This window comes from Acinonyx jubatus, chromosome B4, assembly GCF_027475565.1.
Source record: "Acinonyx jubatus isolate Ajub_Pintada_27869175 chromosome B4, VMU_Ajub_asm_v1.0, whole genome shotgun sequence".
In the NCBI taxonomy this organism is placed as follows: domain Eukaryota; kingdom Metazoa; phylum Chordata; class Mammalia; order Carnivora; family Felidae; genus Acinonyx; species Acinonyx jubatus.
This window is the reverse complement of record NC_069387.1, coordinates 17,607,613-17,631,587: the sequence shown is the minus strand read 5'-3', so window position 1 is coordinate 17,631,587 and position 23,975 is coordinate 17,607,613. Positions and strand designations below refer to the sequence as shown.

Sequence of the window (23,975 nt, the reverse complement as noted above, 5' to 3'; positions counted from 1 at the left end):
CACACCTCAATCTTCTATTTGGTTACAAACAGAACAAATATATAAAACAATAAGAATATAAACAAACCTTTTGGTAATCGACTATTTAAAAAAAAAAAACTGATCTGACCCCTTGGTAAACTAAGGCAATACCACTCTTCTTGTATACTAATGTCACTAAAAACTTGAAGAAAATTAGTTCTAAATAGCAACCCTGCTGAAAAAAATCCATGAGATTTATCCATGAGATTTATCCATGAGATAAACGAACTGTATTTTGAATTTCATTATGACTGTAGCTCTAAAAGATAGACTTTGTAAGATCAATGCAAATAGTACCTCGGAGAAAAGGTCTGTGCCAGACAGGATTACTAAATGAAAACTACCTTTGCTCCTAGTTTATGGTTTAATTTAAATATCACATAAACTCTCAGGAATAATTTATATTCTTAATGTCAGTGATATTTGGATGGCTGCATTAAAGTCATACCATCCTGCAAATAAATATCTTTTTAATATGCAAAACATCAGCATTAGATTTAAGCAAAAACCTTCACTCCATAAAGAAAATGCAATGTCCTCCCTTACCTGTATTTCTGTGCCTACTGAATGCATAGACAACAAATGGAGGAGATACTAGAGCTTTCTTTTCTGCCTTATTAAAGTTCACCCTGTGCTTCTTATATTAAGCCTCATATAGATTTTGTTAACTTTTGCTCAATTATAGTATCTCAAAATCCCCAATAAAGTTTCAATTCAACTGAGTTTCTTTTAAATAGACAGAAGTCCAAAAACCTACTTTTATGGTAATACTTGATGACTGAAAATATTAAACTAAATTAATAATGTTTATAATGAAGATTGAAATGTCAGATTGCAAGTAGAACTAAATCAAGCAGGTGCAGGTGAAGAAATGTTCCCATCAGAATAAAATCATCTAAGAATGCAGATTATAGTAAGAGATGCACTTGGCTAAATAGGAAGCCACTTTATAAAGTAAACTTGAAGCATTTTCAAAACACTTTTCTTAGTGCTAATATTTAAGAAAGACAGGAAAGGAAAAATATTAAGGCCACTGGGGGTATTTGGGTGGCTCAGTTGGTTGAGCGTCCAACTCTTGATCTCAACTCAGGTCATGATCCCAGGGTTGTGGGATCGAGCCCCACATTGAGCTGCGTACTAAGCACGGAGGCTGCTTACGATTCTCTCTCTCTTACTCTTCCTCCCTCCCCTGCTCACTTTCTCTCTCTTTTTTGCTCTCTCAAATATTTTTTTAAAGAGTTTTAAGAAAATATTAAGGCCACTGGATTCTAACGAGACTTGCAACCTAGTAGGAGAAAGAAAATAAACCCACATGGATATATGCAGAAAACTCAACTGATGGAATTAATGCTAAGTATCGGTATAATAAGGACAGCCATAAAGTATATTACTGAAATAAATTATAATTCCAAAGTCAGGAAAAAAGTTCTCTCTTTCCATCTCAACTCCACTTGCAGATACAGCTTACTTGACAAACATTCTAAAGCTTAAATGCTACCATTCATTTCCTTCTTAGCATCATGACCATAGCAAAATATGTTCTCCACTATCCCAGCAACCTCTAGTCAAGATTCTCATCTAATATAATTCTGATAGAAATATTCAGTGCCCTTAGACTTTAAAATAATGGCATTGCTTTGGGGAATCAGTAGTGTTATTATCTGGACATATTTGGTCCATAGTATTTTTTTACGCTGTCTTCCAAACCATCAGATATGATGCCAACCCCAGAAGCAAAAGTTCCTTTTACTTCTTTTCCTTGTTAACTCATTTTCCGTCTTTTCTAAGTAGCACCCTTTACTTTTGTGAATTTCTTTATTGCCTTTTAGAAGCCCATCCTCTTCCCATTAGGGTTGATAGTAATTCATAACGTATTGGGGATGAATGTATATTAAAACGGAAAATTCTCCTTTAGTACTCTGAAGAGGCAATCATTCATAATTAAGGGTAAAAAAAATGGCATGGCTTCTGCCTTCCTGGAGCTTATGATCTGGAGAAGACACATAAGGTCTTTACTTTCCAGAGATACTGTTTTTCTTTAGTTCATGTCAATAAAAGGCCCTCAATAATTTCAACTATTTGCTTCCCTCCTTCTTTTCTCAATCCTCTTTACACTCAGACAACAGAACTTTTAATGCCCTTCTATTATCTTCTGACTCATTTGCATGAAGCCTAAATGATTCCTGTATGCCCCAACTATCTCCCACTCCTGCCAATATTAAACTAAATCGATGAAGAAACCAAAATGGAGAGAGTTCATAGCATCACCTATATCCACACAGTTAATGAATGCTGGCTCTGGGATTAAATTTAGTATTAACTTCGTTTGTTCACTACAGTAAGTTAAACAGTGCCCCTCAAAGATATCAGATCCTAAACCCTGGAACCTATAAAATTTGCAATCGTACACAGCAAAGCCTATGCAGATGTGATTAAATTGACAGTCTTCAGGTGGGGACAATTATCCTGGATTATCTGGATGAACTCTTCATGTAATCACAAGTGTCTTTTAAGAGTGAGGCAGAGAGAGATTTGACACAGACAGAAGACAAGGAAATAATGTGACCATGGAGGCATAAAATGGAGTGATGTGGCCACAAAACCAAGAATGTTGGCAGCCAACAGAACCTTCAGAGTGGGAGTACCCTGCCAATACCTTGATTCTGGCCCAGGAATACTTATTTCACATTTTTGGCCTCCAGAACTGAAAAAAAAATGATTTCTGTTGTTTAAAGCCACCAAATTTGTAAGAGTTTGTTACAGCAGCCACTGGAAACTAACACAAGAACTGAAACCCTGTTTTTACACTGCCACCTACAGGCAAACCCTCTGGTTCCCCAGTCAGAATCAATCTCCGTAGGAATTAGAATGATGGCCACAGAACTAAGTTCAAAGGCATTACTTCCAAGTGTGTAGTAGCTTGGATACAAAAATCAAACAGCCCAAACATGAAGGAAAAGGGGGCCCACAGGCTGAGAACACTCATCAAATTAGAATTAGAGAGGCATCAAAGAAGACATAGGCCAAGAGTAACCCTAAATACTCATGTTAGCTTCCTTTAGATGTTCTACTGAAAGAAAAGTTGGTTCTTGAACTTCGTAGGGCTAACCCCACAAGATGGAAACAGCTGATTGTTCCTCAAGTGGGAGATTTCCATGTAACAGCAAACTAGTAAGGTAGGTTGGATGGATGTAGTCACATGCATGCATTGCCGGATAAACATAAACATGGCAACATAAAAGCAGAGCCCTGGTTGCATGTGACAAATAGAGCTTTGGCTGTGGCTTTGACTGATGCTATTCAACATGTATCAATAAGTGTCATCAATACAAAGACACCAGGATAAGATGTAGATTTTGTCACCTAGGGCTATACGTCTTTCCGTGACAAAGTATAGTAAGTTAAATCAGATTGCACTTATAGGAGCACCATGGAGACATTGGGGGTTCAGTGCCAGACCACCACAATGAAGCAAACATCGCAATAAAGCAAATCAAATGATTTTTTTTGGTTTCCCACTGCATATAAAAGTTATGTTTACACAATATTGTTGTCTCTTAAGTGTGCAACAGCATTACGTCTAAAAAAACAATGTACATATCTTATTTTAAAAATACTTTATTACTAACAAATGTAAACCATCATATGAGCTTCCGGGCGGTTGTAATCACTGGTCATAGAGCCATATAACAAATCAAGTAATAATGAAAACAGTTTGAAATACGGCAAGAATCACCAAAATGTGACATAGAGACATGAAGTGAAAGAATGTTGTTGGGGGAAAAAAATGCCACCAATAGACTTGCTCAACACAGGGTTGCCACAAACCTTCAACTTGTTTAAAAAAAGAAAGTAGTATCTGCAAAGCACAATGAGGTATGTCTATGCCCATATTAAAAAGTGTTAAACTGATCAGTTATTAAGGAAAAAGAGGTATTTTTTCTCATAACATTCACCAAAATAAGTTGTTAGATGAATTAAGTACATAGTTGCAAAACACTGAAACTACTCAAATACAGTAGAAAATACAGGTGAATTTGGTATGAACATGGATACAAAAGGCCTTTTTTTTTGTTTGTTTGTTTAGGTTTATTTTTTTTCAATATATGAAGTTTATTGTCAAATTGGTTTCCATACAACACCCACTGCTCATCCCAAAAGGTGCCCTCCTCAATACCCATCACCCACCCTCCGCTCCCTCCCTCCCACCCCCCATCAACCCTCAGTTTGTTCTCAGTTTTTAAGAGTCTCTTATGCTTTGCAGAAGGCCTTTCTAAGCATAAAAGATGGAGTGATGTCAGTAAGATGGCAGGAAAAATGGTTTGTTCAGTCCCCTTCAAAGAAAGACCTTCCAGCAAGTATCCACAGACAAGTCACCTTTGTGAGAATCCCAGAACCAAGGGTGAGGCTCAACTACCCCTTCGGCTCACAAAAGAAGAAAACAAATGCATTTGAAGAGTAAAAGAAGCAGTTTCACTTTGACCCGATCACCCCTTCCCAAAGCCAGCACAGCATGGCACCAAAACGTATCCCTAGGACCTCTGGTTTCTCCAGTGAGAAAAAGAGCCCAAGGGGGGCATTCAGCTTTCTCAGTGTTACGAGTGCTTCCAAGAATGCCCACCTCAGTCTCAGCTCACAGGGATCACTGGGGAAATAAATGGGGTTAGACCTCCAGGTATCAGGACAGAGAGGAAAAAGGAGCTCATAGCACCTAAGGCAGGGATCATGGTGAGCTGTAGTCCTGCTGGGGGTAGCACCTGACCAGACATCTTGGCCAGTGTCTCTTCCCATTTGCAGAACCAAGACCATGAACACTCTGGCAAAAGAGCTCAATAGGCTGGGTCTGGGTCCCCAACCAATGGTCCCTATAGACAGAGACAATCTTATAGTCTGCCCATACAGGGAAGGAAGTGAGCAAACCCACCCAATGGCTGAACACTGCCTCTGGCCCTACCTGACCAGGAAGCCTAATCGTTGAGCCCTGGAAGGTCCCACAGCCCAGGTTATGACCCCACCCAGACAGGGAGCCAAGCCAGTAGCTCTTCCCAACTGTTGACCAAAGACTACAGTCCTGCCTAACCAGGACATATGAATAGTGACCATGGGCAGCCTTAGAGCTCAACATACAGTATTGCCTGGACACAGAGCATGGCCAAATGCCCTGGATGGCAGTGTAACCCAGCCCACAGCCCTGCCTGATTGCTGACCACAGCCTGAGGTCCCACCTAATCTCAAAGTGGCCTTACCTCAATGCTGAGTCAAGCCAGGGGCACATTTGGATGGGGAGCACGAGCTGGGTCCTCACCCAAGCAGGGCCAGTTGCAGAACCCGTCCTGCAGCCACACCTAAATGCAGAGTCCATCCAGTAGCACTACTCTGCTGGGGAACACGGACTGTGACCCCAGCCAACCAGAGGTGAATGCTGAGTGCAGCTAGTAGCTCCACCTGACCACGGAGCCAAACCAACAGCCACTCAACCAGGGAGCCAGCCAGTAGCCCCGTTTGAAAGCCAAGCTGAGTCAGCAGGCTCACCCAATCGCAGAGTTGAGCCAGAAGCACTCCCACCTTGAAGAACAGACACTAGCCCTACCTAATTAGAGACCCTGACAGCAAGCCTCTCCTACCCACAATTACTACCATCTGACCCATCTTAGCCCAAAGGTGAGCTATTATTGGCTTAAAAGAGAATGCTGAAATTCGAAGATAGTTTATGTATACCTCATGGCAACAATGAAGAAAAAAAACCTGTAGTAGATTAAACCAAATATTGAGATGAGGAATCAAAGCAAACCACTACAAAAGTCATTATATCACAAAAAGCAGCAAGAGACAAAGAAAACAGCATAAAAGAACTACAAAACAGTCAGAAAATAATTACCACAATGGCAATAGTAAGTCCTTACCTAGCAGTACTTTACCTATCAATTACTTTATCATAGGTTGATGAAATTCTCCGATTGAAAGACTTAGGAAGGCTGAATGGTTAAAAAGCAAGAAATTAGATCAAACAATATGCTGCCTGTGGGGAAATAGGTTCAAGAATTCCTTACACTTAAGGGTTAAAAAAGCTTAGGGCAGAAAGCTGCCGCCACAGGATGAAAGCGCCCAAGGTTAGTGAATGAGACATTATAAAGGGATCATGAGTAACTTGTTACAGGAAACTACTTTCCATCTGGCGCCAATATTCTATTGTGCTCTGATCACAACTCCAAATGCCACTTGCCCTCCAGACCCTTAGCTTCTTACACACACAAGTTATTGATTACTACCTGATTGTTTTCTTCACGTCTACCATGTGTGTAAGATCTTGAGAGCTCAATAAATACGGAGACAGAAGCCCTGTTTGGGGCTCTTGTCTTCTCCCAGACACTGGCCTCTCTCATATTCAATCCTGCATCCACTCTCTTGCTGGACAAGAAAGAACTCCAGACTCATAGTCTGCAACAGTTGTCTACAAGAGATTCACTTTAGTTTTAAGGACTCACATAGGCTGGGAGCTAAGGGATAAAAAAGATTCCATACAAATGGTAACCAAAAGAGAAGAGGGGTGGCTATACTTATATCAAACACACTTTAAGTTAAAAATAGTCACAAGAGACAAAGAAGGTCATTGTATAATGATGAAAGGGTTATTAATTCATAAAGAAGGCCTAACGATTGTAAATATTTATGCATCCACTATCAGAACACCTAAATATATAAGGCAAATAATAACATAACTGCGTGGAGAAATAAACAACAATACACTAATAGGGACTATTATTATTAATATTCTACATCCAATAATAGATGGATTACTCAGAAAATCAATAAGAAAACAGCACTACAGTGTTATTTGAGTATATATATGACTGTATATAACACTTGACTATGTAATATGACTATATATTATTTGAGTTAACACTATATAGTGTTAATAGAACAACACTATAGACCAAACAGACATAGCAGACATATACAAACATTGTACCCAATAGCAGAAGAATGCATATTCTTTTCAAGGGCACACAGAACATTTTCTAGGATAGATCATATGTTCAGCCATGAAAAAGTCTTAACAGATTCAAGAAAATTAAAATTTTATCACATGTCTTTTCTGACCACAATGGTATGAAATCAGATAGCAAAACAGGAGGACATTTTGGGAATCTACAAATATATAGAAATCAAACACACTTAAATAGAGCAAATGATGGATCAAAGAGGAAATCAAAAGGAAAATTAAAAAAAACATTGATACAAATGAAAATGGAAATACAACATGCTAAAATTTATGGGATGTGTTAAAAGCAGCTCTAGGAAGAAAGTTTACAGTTATAAACACCTACATTAAAAAAAGAAAGATCTCAAACAACCTAACTGTATACCCCAAGACCTCAAGGAACTTGAACAAAGTAAGGTTAAGTTTAACAGAAGAAAAAATAATTAAGATTAGAGCAAAAATAAATGAAATATAGAATAAGGAAAATAGGACCAACTAGGGGTTAATTTTTTTGAAAAACTAAACAAAATTGACAAACCTTTCACTCGACTAACCATGAAAAAAGAGATAAGACTCAAATGAATAAATTTATCAGTGAAAGAAGAGACATTACAATTGAAGTCACAGAATTCCAAAATATCAAAAGAGACTACCACAAACAATCGCATGCTAACAAATTGGATAATCTAGATGAAAGTGATAAATTCCTAGAAACTCACAATACACTAAAACTGAATCAAGAAGAAACAGAATATCTGAACAGACTAATACTGAGTAAAGAGATTGAACCAGTAATCAAGTCTCCCAACACAGAAAAGCTCAGGAGCAGATGGTTTCAATAGTGGGATTCTACCAAACGCTGGTGAATTTAAAGAACTAAAGCCAACACTTCCGAAACCCTTCCAAAAAACTGAAGAGGAGGGAATACTCCAATATTCATTTTATGAGATCAGCACCATCCTGATATTAAAGCCATATAGACACTAAAAGACAATAAAACTATAGGCCAATATTCCTGTTGAACATAAATGCAGAAATTCTCAAAAAAATACTAACAAATCAAGTTAACAGCACATTAAAAGGATTATATACTGTGATTAAGTGGGATTTATCCCTGGGATGCAAAGAAGGCCCAACATAGTCAACAAATGTGATATACATATTAGTATGATGAAGGATAAAAATCCTATGATCTTCATAATACATGAATAAAGCATTTCACAAAATTCTTTGGGAATGAATTGTGTCCCTCTCTCGTCTCAAAAATAAACAAACACTAAAAAATATTAAATTATAAATCAAATGTTTCAAAAATGTATAAAAATTCTACCCTGTTTTTTTTTAATTCTTAGGACATAATCTGCAATGTGTACAAAACCTGTATATTGTTCAGGAAAGACTAAATTTGTGCATAATCAAAAGCAACTCATAAATCAAATAGTGAGGAAATGAATTAGTGAATGATGGTACATTCATTTAATGGAATACTACTGGCTCATTAAAAGTATTGGTGAATAGTTGTTTACAGATTGTACATAAAATTAAAAGCAGATTAGAAGACAATATGGTCATTTTTATTAAAAATGCATATACACACACAATGCTTTTATCAGGATGGTTTAATTATCATTGATGTGGTTTATCTTTCCTACCTATATTTAAACATTTTCCTACAATAAAAATGAATTTCTTATTTTGTGGTAAAAGGAAAAAATTCTTGTAGAAATAAAAAAAAATTAAGAAATTCCTAAGGGAGTCAGTACGTGGTCTTTACCCAGAGTAATATCTTAGTTTATTTGTACTATCCAATAACATCCAAAACTAGAGATTCCCCTCAGGTATTATTAAAGACACATACCCAACCAGGGGCACCTGGGCGACTCACGGTTAAGCATCCGACTTTGGCGCAGGTCATGCTCTCGCAGTTGGTGAGTTTCAGGCCCCCCCCCCCCCCAGTTGGGCTCTGTGCTGACAGCTCATAGCCTGGAGCCTGCTTTGGATTCTGTGTCTCCCTCTCTCTCTGCCCTTTCCCCGCTTGCACTCTGTCTCTCTCTCTCAAAAATAAATAAACATGAAAAAAAATTTAAAGACACATGTACAACCAAGATAGACTTGAGGACTTGATAAGATCTTTTCTGCGCCTCCCAGTGGAACTCTCTGTCAAGCAAGTAACCCTTCCCATTACACATTACACATCTATTCATGTGTATGTCGGTTCCATGTGTGATTAAGTTTTCTATTCTCAGGAAATACATGCCTAATATAACAAATTGTGTGCCCTAACCAGAGCTACCCCTGCATCTTACAGACCATAAAGTTCTCTGGTGTTTCTTCTAGATTATGTATAACAATAATAATTCTGTGCAGGAGATAGAATAAAAGTATATTCATTACATTTTAATGTAGTCAAAACATTTATTTTTTTTTAATGTTTATTTTTGAGACAGAGACAGAGCGTGAGCAGGGGTGGACAGAGAGAGAGGGAGACACAGAATCCGAAACAGGCTCCAGGCTCTGAGCTGCTAGCACAGAGCCCGACGCGGGGCTCGAACTCATCAACTGAAAGATCACGACCTGAGCCGAAGTGGGACGCTCAACTGACTGAGCCACCCAGTCGCCCCCAAACACATATTTAAAAAATTACACAATTAAAAAGCATTTTTAATTTCTGAATGCATTTATAACCATGATATAAAATTATTTTATTATTAAACAGTGATTTTTGGTAACAACATCATACACTGTATGATGAATATATTCTTAAAATTTTACCTTGTATAGCAAATATACTACCTAACCATTATATATGTTATTTCAGCTTTGGTTTACAGGTATTATTTTCAGCATAGATTTTTTTCTTAAATTCCATGTTTTTAAGGCACTGTAGTCAACTTTTAAAAATTACTTATCAAGCTAAAATACACGGAATAAAATTACACTTAAAATGATTTAATTCCCTTAATTAACACAAATTATTAATATGTATGCAAATATAAAGAATAGTTGCTTAACTCAAGTACAATATAAATAAAAGCAATTTTGCTTGTGCTTTAGGTTTGCTTCATACTCAAGTCCTGTGGTCACACTGCCAGAAATGCTGTTTCTCACAAGGATTACAACAGTTAAAAGAAAATAATTACAGTTAATTTAGATTTTGACTGCACTTTTATTTTTATTTCGGCAAAACTGTTCCTAAAGCCTTGTATTTAACCATTATTCTAAATTTATAAAACTGGATCTTTTAGAAATTATGTTGAGAGAGTGTTAAGGCATCTAAATTGGCCTATAAAATACTAGCTTATCTTCTTACCAGAGAAGGCTCTAAGAAAGCAATAATTCTGGTCTTTAATGTCTAAGAGATTAAGGCTTTGAAAATTGTTATTGTTGCAGAGCAGAAAACATTAAAATATTTTCAGTCTCACTGAAGCTTTTATTCACATTTACATCCAGCACTTAGATACATTATGATATGCACAGTTATGTCATAGGGACAGTTTGCATTATTTATGTAGCTTTTAGTTTATAATGAGGTTAACTCTGCACAAATGCATAATATATACAGGAATGTAGGTACATTTGCAACAGTGAGGACTATAACTCATTTCCACCTGAAAGACAATGACAAGTGTTGTGAAATAAAAGGAAAAATCTAAGAGAAAGTACTTCTACTTGACAAAGAAAACACTGAAGAAACTGTGTTCTATACATAATCTGCATTTTTAATGAGATAGTTCGTATTCAAATAGTTTCTCAACAATCTATAAGCAAACTCTAAAATCTAGTATGTTTTAAAGTATCTGTCTTTTCCATATAGGCAAAAAGGCCTGAGAAAAAAATGTTGGGTATTAGACAATGAATGAGGCAATATAGAGGGGGTCTTGAAATTATCTCTTCTAGACTGGGGGAAAAAGTTTCTTGCACACTCTTTCTCAATTATAATACTTATTTTGCAAGACAAAAATCTTATTTTTAAATGCAATTACCTTAGAACAATGTTTTTCTTTCTCCTGAAACATTTTGTACTATTTTTTTAATTAGTCACTAGATTTAGAGAAAAATGAATCTGCTCTGAACAAAACTGGAAAAGCAAAGTGAGAAAGCCATCCTGTCTTTCAGCTGTGCTTACAGCTCAGAGCCTGGAGCCTGCTTCAGATTCTATGTCTCCCTCTGTCTCTGCCCCACTCCCACTTGCGCTCTGTCTCTGTCTCTCAAAAATGAATAAATGTTTAAAAAATTGGTAATTAAATATATACAATATTTTTAAATTTTTAAATTTAAGTAAAATATAGTATAAATAAATTTTTAAATTTAAATATTATTTATCATTTATAAATAAAATATATTAAAAGTTTTTACATTTAAATAAAATTTTAAAACATTTACATATATATACATATATGTGTGTGTGTGTGTGTGTGTGTGTGTGTGTGTGTGTGTGTATATATATATATATATATCTGACAGTGTTCCCTGATCACCATTTTGAGAAACTTCCCTAACTAAGGCATCTATGAGCACAGTTAGAAATCACCAATGTAGAATAGGCACCCATATTCCCCTAGACATCATTCCATATCAACAGTGAAGTGTGGAGAACTTAATTATGCCTGAAGGGATGATTTTATATTCCTGATAAATCTTAATATTAAACCTCATTCAACCAACAGATGGGCATTTAGTCAAATAAATAGGTATGAGGGCCACGAACTCAAAACTTTGCTCTCCTTGCCTTCTAGTAGTAAAAATCAGTAAGTTGAATCAAAGGCTTTTTCCAGGACATAAAAACAATTATAAATTTATGGTACTTAGCTACGAAACAATTTATATATTATGGTAAAATGGCCGGGCTAAAAGATTAGGCCAATTAAACTGATTCTAGAGGTAAGAGTCCAGAAGTCAGAGATCATATAAAACTACAAATGGAGAGAAATCATTACACAACAATTCCAAATGTACAATATCCTAAACATATTTAAATCTCAATTAGCTACAAAGCTCAGGTGCTAAGTGATCAAATATCTTAATCCAATGTTAAGCAAATAACAATTAAAAAAAATTCTCAGCTGAGTAGGAATAATGTTTTTGCTAAGTTCCCTAGTAGTTCCTGGAACAAGAATGGATATATACTCACTTCTCTTCTGCTTTTCTTTTCTTTTTTTACTATATTATGTTTCTTTTTTCAAAATACTAAGAAAATAACTTTTCAACTAAATTTTCCGTTACTGTATAAGTTAAAAGAAATGCAAATTTTACCCATACCCAATCTCAAAAAACATGCAAATTGCAATTGATGATATTTACAATGAATGAATTTTACTTTATTAAGTCACCAGAGTATAGCTGAGAATAGTATTATTTCTATATGCCTTGATTTCAATCCTATGAAAAAATCATGCTTGGTGCCTTTATTTGGGCCCTGCTGTGCAAGGTGAAGAAAGAATCCACTCATCAAGTCCTGTGCCCAGGCCATGACTACATATCCCCAGCCGGAGAAGAGGTGTCTTTTTCTAAGTCATGTCAAAGTGTTGAATAAACCAATTGTATGGAATGGTGTTAACCCTCCCCAAGGTGAAAAATAAAGATGTAAACCCCCCACCGACACTTTTTGTTAGACCACAAAGTTCACTTCAGATATTGAGATACAAAGCTTACTGGTTCATTAGAGTGTGAAGGCAAAAAAGCAGAATGTCACTTGGAACATCCGTTTATGCGTGAAACACACACATTAAGATCTGACCACACAATGAAAACTTCCCTACATAATCCCACACCACCATAACTTTTCTAGACTTTTTATTGCTTCATTAATATGTGAAGTGAGAGAATATTTTGAAATATAATAATGTGCTCTTTTTCTTTTGCACTTGTTTATGAATGGTCTTCACCAACCTGAGCCTGAATCAATCTTTGCCACAAGGAAAACTGGGATCACAGAATGTGAAGACGGAGAAAGAACTAGTGCAGAGCTTTTTGATTTTCAAAATTGGTCTTGAAAACTATTTCTAACACAATGGTCTTAAAAACCTGGCTTTAAATTTCTGGAGCCACACACCTGAGAGAGAAAAGCATTTTTCTAAATTAGAAAAGCTTTCCTTTAAATGTGAAAAATAAAATTTGGAAAATAGAGTTTGGAGATTTACTATAGGCCAGTGAGCAGGCTGGATATTTGGTGCATAAAAACTATTTCTTACGACAAAGTGAAAAAATGTCAAACCTTCCCTGGCTGCAGAAAGAGCCTGGAGAAGAGAGGAGAAGAAGTCTAGGGGAGATACAAGCTTAGGGACTGCTCCCTTCTCCTGATTCATTGTCATGTGGAACACATCTATTAAACATTATCTGATTATTAAATATTCTCCTTTAAAATATATTTTTTTTTGCTTTGCAGCATATAATTATAAAGCATAAATATATAAGTTCTTATCATCAACTAATTCATTCAACAAATAATTATGGAGACTTTTTATATATCAGTCACTTAGAAATAATGCAATGAAAAGGGAAGTCACAGACCCTGCTACACCTCAGAGAATGTGCAGTCTATTGGGGGTTGCAGGGAGGGGAGAGACAAACAAGTTAGAAGCAAAGTATATTTCTGTGTTTATAATAAGCTACCACATTTCTATGTATACCTTTCCCACATACAAGTGAGATTCTAGTCTACCTTTTTCTTTATGGAAATACACATGATTGACTCAGTGTGGTTTATTTGCAGGTGCCAGAGAAACTTTCTGAAATTATCCTTTGCTTTTTTATTAGAAGCAGCCCAAGGAAAATTTGTATACTGAAATTTCCAAAATTAATCGCCAACTGTCAAACATGATCAAAACACTTGGTATTCATATCTGCTACTATATATATACTTTGGGCAACATGGCTGCTAATCCTGAAATTGAATGATAGTAAAACTGGAACCATTTTAACAAAACAAAACCACAAAAGACAACTCAGAAAATCAGAGTGCAAAAGTCAGCCCAGAAGATATTGTAGCTCTCCCTGAGTACCAGGTCACGTTGGGCAAGGCAACGATGGACTGGCAGTGGACACACCATTAGTTTTCTTTGAAACAGAAGCCACAGAAGTGGGGCTCATGAAACTTTAACTGCAAAGAGGTGTGAAGGTACAAAGGTTTTGAAAACATTCTTGGTAATACAAATGGGGATCCCTTTGTTGTCTTCGGTAGTCCTTCTATGAAATCACTAAAAGGAAAGAATGAAGGATGGGATCTTAAGGAAGTCAGCACTCAACGTATCTGTGGACTCCAAAACAGGGTAAGGTATGAGCTATGAAGCCTTGGAAACAAAAGACCAAAATAAATGAAGATCAAAGACTGGAAGAGGAGGAAAGGGTTAAGGAGAAAGATGAGCTAGAAAAGGAGGAAACAGGGAAAACAGATTTGGGGCACGGGGTGGGGGAAGGGGAGAAAGGAAAGAGTAGATAATTTTATTCTTTTTAATTAAAAAAAATTTTTTTAAATAGGCTCCATGTCTAACATGGGGCTTGAACTCACAACCCTGAGATCAAGAGTCACATGCTCTACCCACTGGGCCAGCCAGATGCCCCAGATCATTTTGAACAATATATTAACAGTGCTTTTCAATGAGTGGTGATACTACAAATTATTTTTCTTATACTTTTCTCAAGTTTCTATGACTTTTACAAGAGTATTTACAGCTTTTTTTAACTAAATAATTGGTTTTATTTTCAATTTTATATGAAAGAGTGCACTTAGCCCACTTACTCTGTAACTTAAACATTCATCTTTATAATTGCATTGGCTTTTGGTAAGGTGGTATGTCAGGAATTTGGGAACTGCTTAACACACAGTTCTTAAGAGACATGTTCAAAATATGTAGTCACTTACGTTGTATGATCCACCGATGGCCTGTGATTCTCTTCCCCATGATGAATACTGGTTCCATTGCCAAGTCCCCACCTGAATGTGTTTGAATCTCGAATTAGATTTTCTGGGATTGGCTGGTACCATTCACACAGGCTTCCTTTTTCAAAGCTGCAAACTTTCATGGCTTGAAGAGAAAAGAACAAAGACAAGATGAGCTAATCACAATAAATGTGTCAATAAATGGCAATTTCTACCTGCATCAGGCACTTTCTTACTGTTGGGTTTCTTTATTATTATTATTATTATCATTTAAGCATCATTAAAATAATTAGGCAAATGATTTGTATAGTTACTAGCAGAGTTTTAAAGAAATCTACGTGTACTATATTCAAATATCTATAGTAGCTATAACATGGGAATAAATGCAAAAACTAAAGACTTTGCTCTGATAAGGAGGTGAGATTTCAATTAGGTCCTAAAGCAGCAATCTAAGCATTGGCAGTTTCTTCTCACATAATACCTACATTGCTTACACGACCCAAGTTCTGGTAAGTCTGTTCTGTAACCACAGTATTATTATAGAGCTAAACTTGACTTCGGTCTCTGAAGGAATTAGTCCAAATTCCAAACTACTCAAGTTTCAAGCAATAATATTTACAATAACTTCTATATTGGACCTCTTTCCTTGAAAGTTTTCAATATTCTTGTAATGACTATGTTCTAATATCACATGAAATTACAAGTCCACTGATTTTTAAAATACACAGGTTGTGTGTGAAATGTTTTCTTCCTCTTTCTCTCTGAACATGTTCATGTGCCTTTTGGTCTGTCTTAAATTATCCACTGTTCTTGTGTATGCCATAGAAGATGTAGTGGACACATCAGCTTTTAAATGGAATTAGCAGTGTTAGCAAATCACTATCATCACTGAGTTCATGATTTAGTGTAAAGTTTGAGAAGGAAACACTCCATCAAAAATAAAAAGTGATTTTTAATCATGACATTCAGGTGTGTTATTTAATCTCTGACGTTATTATTGATCATATAATTATATTTATCTTATGAAGAGATTTAAAATTCAGTAGAATTTTGTTTTTCTTTTAAATTTTTTTTAACGTTTATTTATTTTTGAGACAGAGAGAGACAGAGCATGAACGGGGGAGGGGCAGAGAGAGGGAGACACAGAATCCGAAACAGGCTCCAGGCTCTGAGCTGTCAGCACAAAGCCCGACGCGGGGCTCGAACTCACAGACCGTAAGATCATGACCTGAGCCGAAGTCGGACGCTTAACCGACCAAGCCACCCAGACGCCCCAGAATTTTGTTTTTCATATCATTAAAAAAGAAAAGAATCACTGTTGTTTTTTTTTTTTTTAATTAGAAGGCATAAAGTTTCAGTCAAGCAAGACAAATGAGCTCAAAGATTTGCTGCAAGACACTGTACCCAGAGTCAACAATAATGCATTGTACACTTGAAAATTTGTTAAGAGGGTAGGTCTCATGATGTGTTTTTTATACACAATAAAAAAACATTGGAAAATGTAAGACCAAACCGGCAGATTTTTATAGTTCATCTTACAGAAAGATGGCGGAGGCAAGAGCATATAATTTGTTCAGAATTTAATAATTCAGTTCATGGGTATTTAAAATAAATAAATAAGGGGCACCTGGGTGGCTCAGTCAGTTGAGCATCTGACTTCAGCTCAGGTCATGATCTCACGGTTGATGAGTTTGAGCCCCGCGTCAGGCTCTGTGCTGATGGCTGGGAGCCTGGAGCCTGCCTCAGAGTCTGTGTCTCCCTCTCTCTCTGCCCCTACCCTGCTCGTGCTCTGTCTCTCTCTGTCTCAAAAATAAATAAACATTATTTTTTTTTAAATAAATAAATAACACCATGCTTTTAAAATAATAATTTAATAGGAGCCCTTCAGTCAGGACATTTGAAGAACTTTCTCAAATCTTCCCACCCCATCATAAATTACATTACTAAAATTACAAAGTTGAACTAAGAAGAAAGTCAGTATTCGCTAAAGACATTCATTAATTAACTAGATTTTGTGTAAACTTTTAGAAACGCCACAACTTAGGTACCATCCTGAGAGGATGTTGTCTCCCCATGAGGAAGTCTGAATACTACACAATCTTCCATTACTTTATCTTCCATCTGCAATGCGTAGCCTATATTCCTCGCCAACTTGAGTTAAGGGTTAAGAACCTCTTATCCACGCAGTGAGTTAGCTTTGATTTTATGAGTTTTGGGTCTAGATTAATTTATTGTATATTTGTACATTAAAAAGCATTTCTCTTCTTAAATTAAATATGAACCTTAATTGACTTTGTAAGTTTTAGAATTTCTTGACAATGCTGACAGAAGACAAATTACAGTTTCAGCTATACTCTGTATTTTCTGCATGGTCCGAACCCTTAATATCATCAAGACACTTGAGAAATATTACAGTAAATTCATATACTATCCAATATACAGTAGGGAAGGGGAATAATGGGAAAGTGTTCACTCCTTCTGCTCTATCTTGTGCTTTGTCCACTCAGACACAGATTAAATTTTCTTCTCTAAGATTGTGTCTTTGCCTGAGAAGTTCACTCTTAAATTACAAATTTGCCTTAAATGCCATGGATTGGCAGATGCCAATAAATGAAAACCATCTTTCAATGGGACACAGGTACTGAAGCGTTCATTTGTATTGGTTCATATGAATTCTACATATTTAACATAGCATTCATTTTATATTTTGGCAATGGAAAACTTGGACAAATTCATCTAATTTGAGGGTTTTATAATACTTGCACCTTAAACATTCCCATTTCACGAGTGTGAGGAGTAGAAGAGAAACAAACAGGGATGGATAGAAAAGAACTAGTAAACTGTAGTCTTGGAGTCGAGTACAGTCCATGAAACGAGTGTTTTTAATCTTGGGGCGCCTGGGTGGCTCAGTTGGTTGAGCGTCCGACTTCAAGTCAGGTCATGATCTCGTGGTTTGTGAGTTTGAGCCCCACATTGGGCTCTGTGCTGGCAGCTCGGAGCCTGGAGCCTGCTTCGGATTCTGTGTCTCCCTCTCTCTCTGCTCCTCCCCTACTTGTGCTCTATCTTTCTCTGTCTCTTAAAAATAAATAAATGTTAAAAAATTAAAAAAAAAAAAAAACAAGTGTTTTGAATCCAAAAAATTCAATTTAAAAACACTTACCTCTTGTTGAGCAGCACAGAAGAATGCATGCTGATTCTTCTACTATAATTTCCTATATGAATAGCTTTTATATTAAAACCTGCTCTAAGCCAGGTTGAAAATTTGTAACTAGGACACTAGGCCATGCTACTTAGAGCTTATACTAGTACTGTCTGTTTTGTGGCTATATTTAACACAAAATAGGAATTTACCTACCACAGAATGCTTCATCTGATTGGTCAGGACAGTCATATCTAAAATCACAGTTCTGGATTTTTTCAACACAGTGACCACTGGACCTGCAAACAAATTCACTGTCTGTACAGTTGTGTGGAGGTAATGTGACTGGAGCTGATATTTCAGGTGGAGTTGGGAGGTCCACTGGCAAATTACCTTGATAAGAGATAACATACAGGCATCATTTAGCAGGTTTTTCATGTAAGATTTCACACAATAAGCTTTTCTACAGATGTTTCACATTCAATATTATGAAGAATGTTTGGTGGCCTTTGGCGATATGCTGAACTTTATGTAAGCATGTAAGCTGGAGTTCTAGGTCTTAGCAATAACAAATAGCTGGATATAAACAGATGAAGGTACAGATGGAAATTACAGAAAAACTACTCAAAACTTGCTGAATAAATGGAAGGCTCAAGGACAGGGCTAGGATCACTGGGAACCAAGGGAGTCTCAGATGCTAGCATTAGGAACCAGAGTCAAGGCCTGGTTAAACCTTCTGGGACACTAGGTAAAGAAACTTTGTTCTTCCACCTGCTACAATTAATCCAACATCTCCTCACCCTGTTTCAAACAGTCTTCAGATATTCAAGATTCAAAGTTGCAAGACAGAACTAAACCAGAAGTAGTCACCTGGATGTATTTACATAATTAAGATAATAATGTATGACATTACAGAACTTAGAAGACATTTATAGAATTTACACAGCAAGTTAGTCCATCAGCATTTATTAACAACACCCTGTGCCACGGACATGTGGGTACAATGCATTGAAAGCCAAATATGCCATCATGGTTGTAAAATAACTTACTGACTAGTGGATAAGGCACTCAGGTAATCTTTCATTATGGTTCCATGGGATATGTTTATGATAAAGATTATGACGCCATAGGGGGAAGAACGACACCTACCCTTTTACTCCTGCATTCATAGCACAATTCCCAGACCACAGTACATGGTGGCTAGACAATCACTGTAGAATGAGTTAACAGACAGGTGGAAAGATGGATGAGTGGATGACACGGTAAATGAACAGATGGACAAATGGAAGACTTCCAGAAAAGTAATGCTTAAGTTAAAAGTTCTTAGCTTTAAAGGATGATGAGTTACTGCCAAGACGAAAAAAGGTACAAGGTCTTTTTGGATGATAAGAGAAGATTTGTGTGAAGGCAGAAAAATATACTGGCCTGTTGTTTTTTGTTTCACAAAACTGTGAGAGTTTGGCACAGAGAACATCTCGTGATAGAGTAAGAATGCATAAGATAAAGTCACTAGATGTGGAACTAGACAGTAGACAATTACCACATCATAAAGGGCTAAGTGGGTCCAATTTAGGGCTTGAAATAAATACAAAAGCTGGTAGAGAAATGCCAAGGTATACAATTTCCACTGTAAGAAATACTTTTCTAGCATCAGTGTGAAGAATGATTTGCAGGTGGTTCTGACACGGAAGAGAAGAGCGAATCTTTTACTTTAATCCCAGGGAACTAATAAACCAAAGCACAGGGTTTGGAGAAAAGAGCAGAGACCTGAGCAATATCAAACATCCAGTACCCAGAGGACTGGGGATTCAGGTGCTATTGGGAATCTGGGGAAAATCCAATAAGTAGTACTTTCTTTCTTAGCTCAAGTTTTGCAGTAATTAAGAGCTAAGACTGAAGCAGATGGGAGATCAAAATATCAACTTGTTATGATAATGATATTGGTAATGATATTGATGAATGATAATGATTGATAATGAAATTGATAATGATGAAAATGATTTATACCTATAGACAACTGGTCTTTTAACGTATAAAACTCATGAAAGAAACAGCCTAGGTTATAACCTGTGCTGAAAACTTCCAGCTCTTCCTGTACGGAAGCTTACCATTGAGAACTACAGCAAGAAGCGAAGCAGATTTCATGCCCCCTTCAGCTAACTAGCTCCAAAAAGAAAAGAGGAAACTAAGAGGACAGGTATGCATGCCCAGGCCTTCCTTGCAAACTCAGCAACCCATTGTTGGTTTTCCACAACTGACATTAGGATTCACTCTTGGGTTTCATTTTACCCTTTTCCTCCCTCTCATCTATTCTATATTTTCTTCTTAATTTTGACAGTCATATTATGTCTCCTGTTCTATTTTTCCATATTTGGCTCCTCTCATCTGGAGATTTCTCTTTTTTAAGCTCAATTTAACATTTAAATAAATGCGTGTTTGACATTTCTAGGTGTATACAGTATCGTAGTGTTCAGATCACCTGGTCTGCCATATTATTAAAACCAGTTGCCATATTTGCATCCTTAGGCCTGATTTCAATTTAAATGAGGTAATAGTTCCCCTTAAGAAGATATCATGAACATGAGTGGATGTCTTAGAAAAAGAAGGTTGATGAGCCAATGCTCAGGAAAAACAGAGACAACTCATTTAGTCTATCAGAAGTGAGCCAGGAATGATAGGTAAAAGGACCAGTACTGTAAAAAGAAATTGGAAGATCCTGAAATTCTTTGTCCTGTCCTCATTATTCCTTGTTATTCTGCCAGAATGAGTACATCTTAAAAACCAAGTAAGTCCAATATGTTTGTATTTAAGAGTAAACAGAGGAAGTGTCTCTTACTCCTGAGCCAAACTTTGGAAACGGTGGTGTTTATAACTATGGAGTTGTGTGTGCCTGATTCCTTGGCATCTGGCATGCACAAGAAAAACAGAGGCCTGAAACATCGTTAGGCCAAGACTCAGTTTGGAAACTGAGGCATGTAAAGGACTGCAAGCTTTCTGACACATTCTCCGGCCTGTGAAGATGGCCCAGACTTTCATCTAAAGACCATGAAAGTCAACTTGTTTTACTCTGCAATGACCTCAAGCAGTATTTCCTAAAGTATCATACTCTAACTCAGGGGATACTAGAAATTACTTCATGTAGTATATGGATAAGTTTTGTTAAGTTTTTAAATATGAATTTTGAACAATTTTAATAGTGAAACATATCTAGAACAATAAGCCTATCTTAGTTTGGATTGCTATAACAGAATACTGTAGACTGGGTGGCTTAAACAACAATTTATTTGTCAGAGTTATGGAGGCTGAAAGTCCAAGATCAGGGTGACAGCATGGTTGGATTCTCGGGTTCTGGGTATGTCCTTTCATGGCTTTCTATACTCATGCAGAGAGAGAGAGAGAGACAGAGACAGAGACAGAGAGACCCTACGTCTCTCCTCTTCTAATAAGAGCACTAATCCCACCATGAGGGCAGCACTTTTCATGACCTACTCTAGTCCTAATTACCCCTAAAAGGTCCCACCTCCAAATACCATCACATTGGGTGTGAGGGCTCCAACATATGAATACTGGGAGCATACAAACATTCAGTCCATTGCAAAAGTTATGACAATTATTTTTAACCTATAATTGCTTAAAAGGCTAGAGTTGATGGCAATGATAGAGTTCAGTGTCTTTGAACAAAATACCACAAAAAACTTTTCATGTTAAACAAAATTGGAAAGGTGAAATGTAAGTGACTGAAATTTACACTAAGAAGCAGAGATTAGTCTGGTTTGAGCTGATCTTCTTCCACATCCCTAAGCCACAGGGAAACCAACTCACCTGTGCACCTGTCCTCATAAGTAGGTGACTCAGGCTCCAGAGGGACTTGGAGTTCTTGCTCTGTGAATGCTTGTAGCAACTATACTTCGTGCTACCCTAATGTAATCTTTCTGATAAAACAGATTTTCCATTTATTTTATATGAGACTCCACTCCCTACAGCCATTCCCACATTGGTAATTAAGAAAATAAAACCGATATTTTAACACTTCTAGTCCTTAATAAATTATTGCCAGCTTCAACGTACCATAAATGTGTGAACTTTTTGACTGATATGTCTAGTTGATTTTCATCTATCTCCAGGTAACAATGTCTACGGTTTTCCTGGGACTTCTGATGGTAAGATATATATTTAATTTAAAAAATCTAAAAGTCTACTTGAGGTTTAAACATGATCAATCTTCAGAAAATTTAAAAATCTGAAATATCTCCAGGATAAAAGTGTATTTTTTTTCTTTTGCACTGAACACAGTAATATTGTCCTACCCACAAGGCGAAACAACTATATTCAGCATAAACGTACTGAATGTCTGTATAAGGTCTCCTTTCCAGGAGAGTAGGTTTTGCTAAAAGTTAGCTATTCTTTGAATAGAATTTATAACAGCTATGTGATACACTGTTTGCCACATATTTTGGAGGTGTCTTTTTTCTCGTCTGCAACGACAGATTAGCTCTTTAGAAACACTGTTGCTTTCACCCATGCATTCAATGAAATTTTCTAGGTGGTACAAAGTATTTTCCATTTTTACAGACACTATATTGTATATCAAAGTGACTACAAATAGACGGAAGTAGTAGTTGAACAATTTTCAAGCTAAAATCTAAGTATTTTAACAGCCTTGTCCATTTTTGGTATTTAGCATTTCTCTCAAATAAAAGATGACAAAATTGTAAATTTTTAACTTTAAAAAAGGTTAAGTTACTTAGTTGTCCAATTTCATTTTCTAGAAGCACAATTAAAATACTAAATTGAATGGACCACAGGCTTTGGCCAACTTTTTTCCTATATATTTTCTATATATTTCTGTATATTGCTAATATTCCTATAAACTTCCTATATTTTGCTAGACTACACCAAACATGCTAAAACCAGAATATTTAAGACTGCAATCATGAGTGTCAAATTTCTTGATGCTGCCTTGAAGTCTTTTATCAAACTGTAAGTATTTCCAATAATTTGTATTTTTTCGGGGTATGTGTTGTATTTCCTTTAGAAAAATATGGTAGAAAGACCTTAACACCAGTGCTTTTATGGAATGTATTGTTCTGAGGCAAATGTAACAAACACACCAAACAGCTTAATATTATAAGGTAAAAAGCTGCTGGTGAGATCTTAAAAGTAAACACAAAAGTACCCATACTTTTTCCCTTGCCTTTTCATTCCCACTGAAACAAACATTACTGTTTGCAGAAAGAAAGGAGCCCTCAACAAGCACTTATAGATAAAGCTGATGAGACATTGAGGTTAATGAGGAGGGATGCCAAGAATCCAACCAAATCAATCAGTTTAACAATGAAAACAACCAAAACCATTCAGCGGGTGGGAGAAGACATCAGAAAAATTGTGCTGAAGCATCCTACGGTTACTGTAACTTCTCAGTTTTAAGCCATCATCAGTTGCAAGACATGTCGCTGACTTAGTAACAATTTGCCAGAGAGAAATAAAACACTAAAATCTTGGGATGCTGATATTCATTCTAATAATTGATATTTGTAGCAAGTAATAATTCTGATAATGCGGAAGTCTAAATTTTTAAAATAGGATGGATGAAAAGTGTTTGGGCAGTGTTTTTCCCAGTTTGTAAGCAGTATGTTGTGAAGCCATGTAGTTATGGCTTTAGTTTTACAAATAACCCAATTATCTCACGAATAACCCTTGATGCAAGATAGAAAACTGTCATATGTGTTCTTCTGAAGGGAACACTAGTCTTGCTTTTCTAATGTTGTTTGGACAAAAGAAGAATGCAGAACAGATAATTCTTTGGGATACTTATATTTGAATCTGAATGTTGTCTGGCAACAATTCTTACTTGAGATCTACTCTGAAGATCGGATTCAAAGTGAGGGGATTTAACTTTGCCATCATTCTCCATTATTACGTACTCTGGAAATGAGTGACATCATCATACAATG

At 36.4% G+C, this 23,975-nt stretch overlaps 1 protein-coding gene across 3 annotated transcripts in view; it reads right to left on the bottom strand.

Annotated features, from left to right (window-relative positions):
• MALRD1 (MAM and LDL receptor class A domain containing 1) overlaps positions 1-23,975 on the bottom strand; it is a 754,681-nt gene that overhangs the window by 490,103 nt on the left and 240,603 nt on the right. For all 3 annotated transcript variants that reach the window (XM_027074220.2, XM_053225367.1, XM_053225368.1), the window contains 2 exons: positions 18,238-18,414; positions 14,865-15,027 (listed from right to left, as the gene is read on the bottom strand). In XM_027074220.2, coding sequence (XP_026930021.1) covers positions 14,865-15,027; positions 18,238-18,414 — 340 coding nt within the window. The remainder of the gene's footprint in view (positions 1-14,864; positions 15,028-18,237; positions 18,415-23,975) is intronic.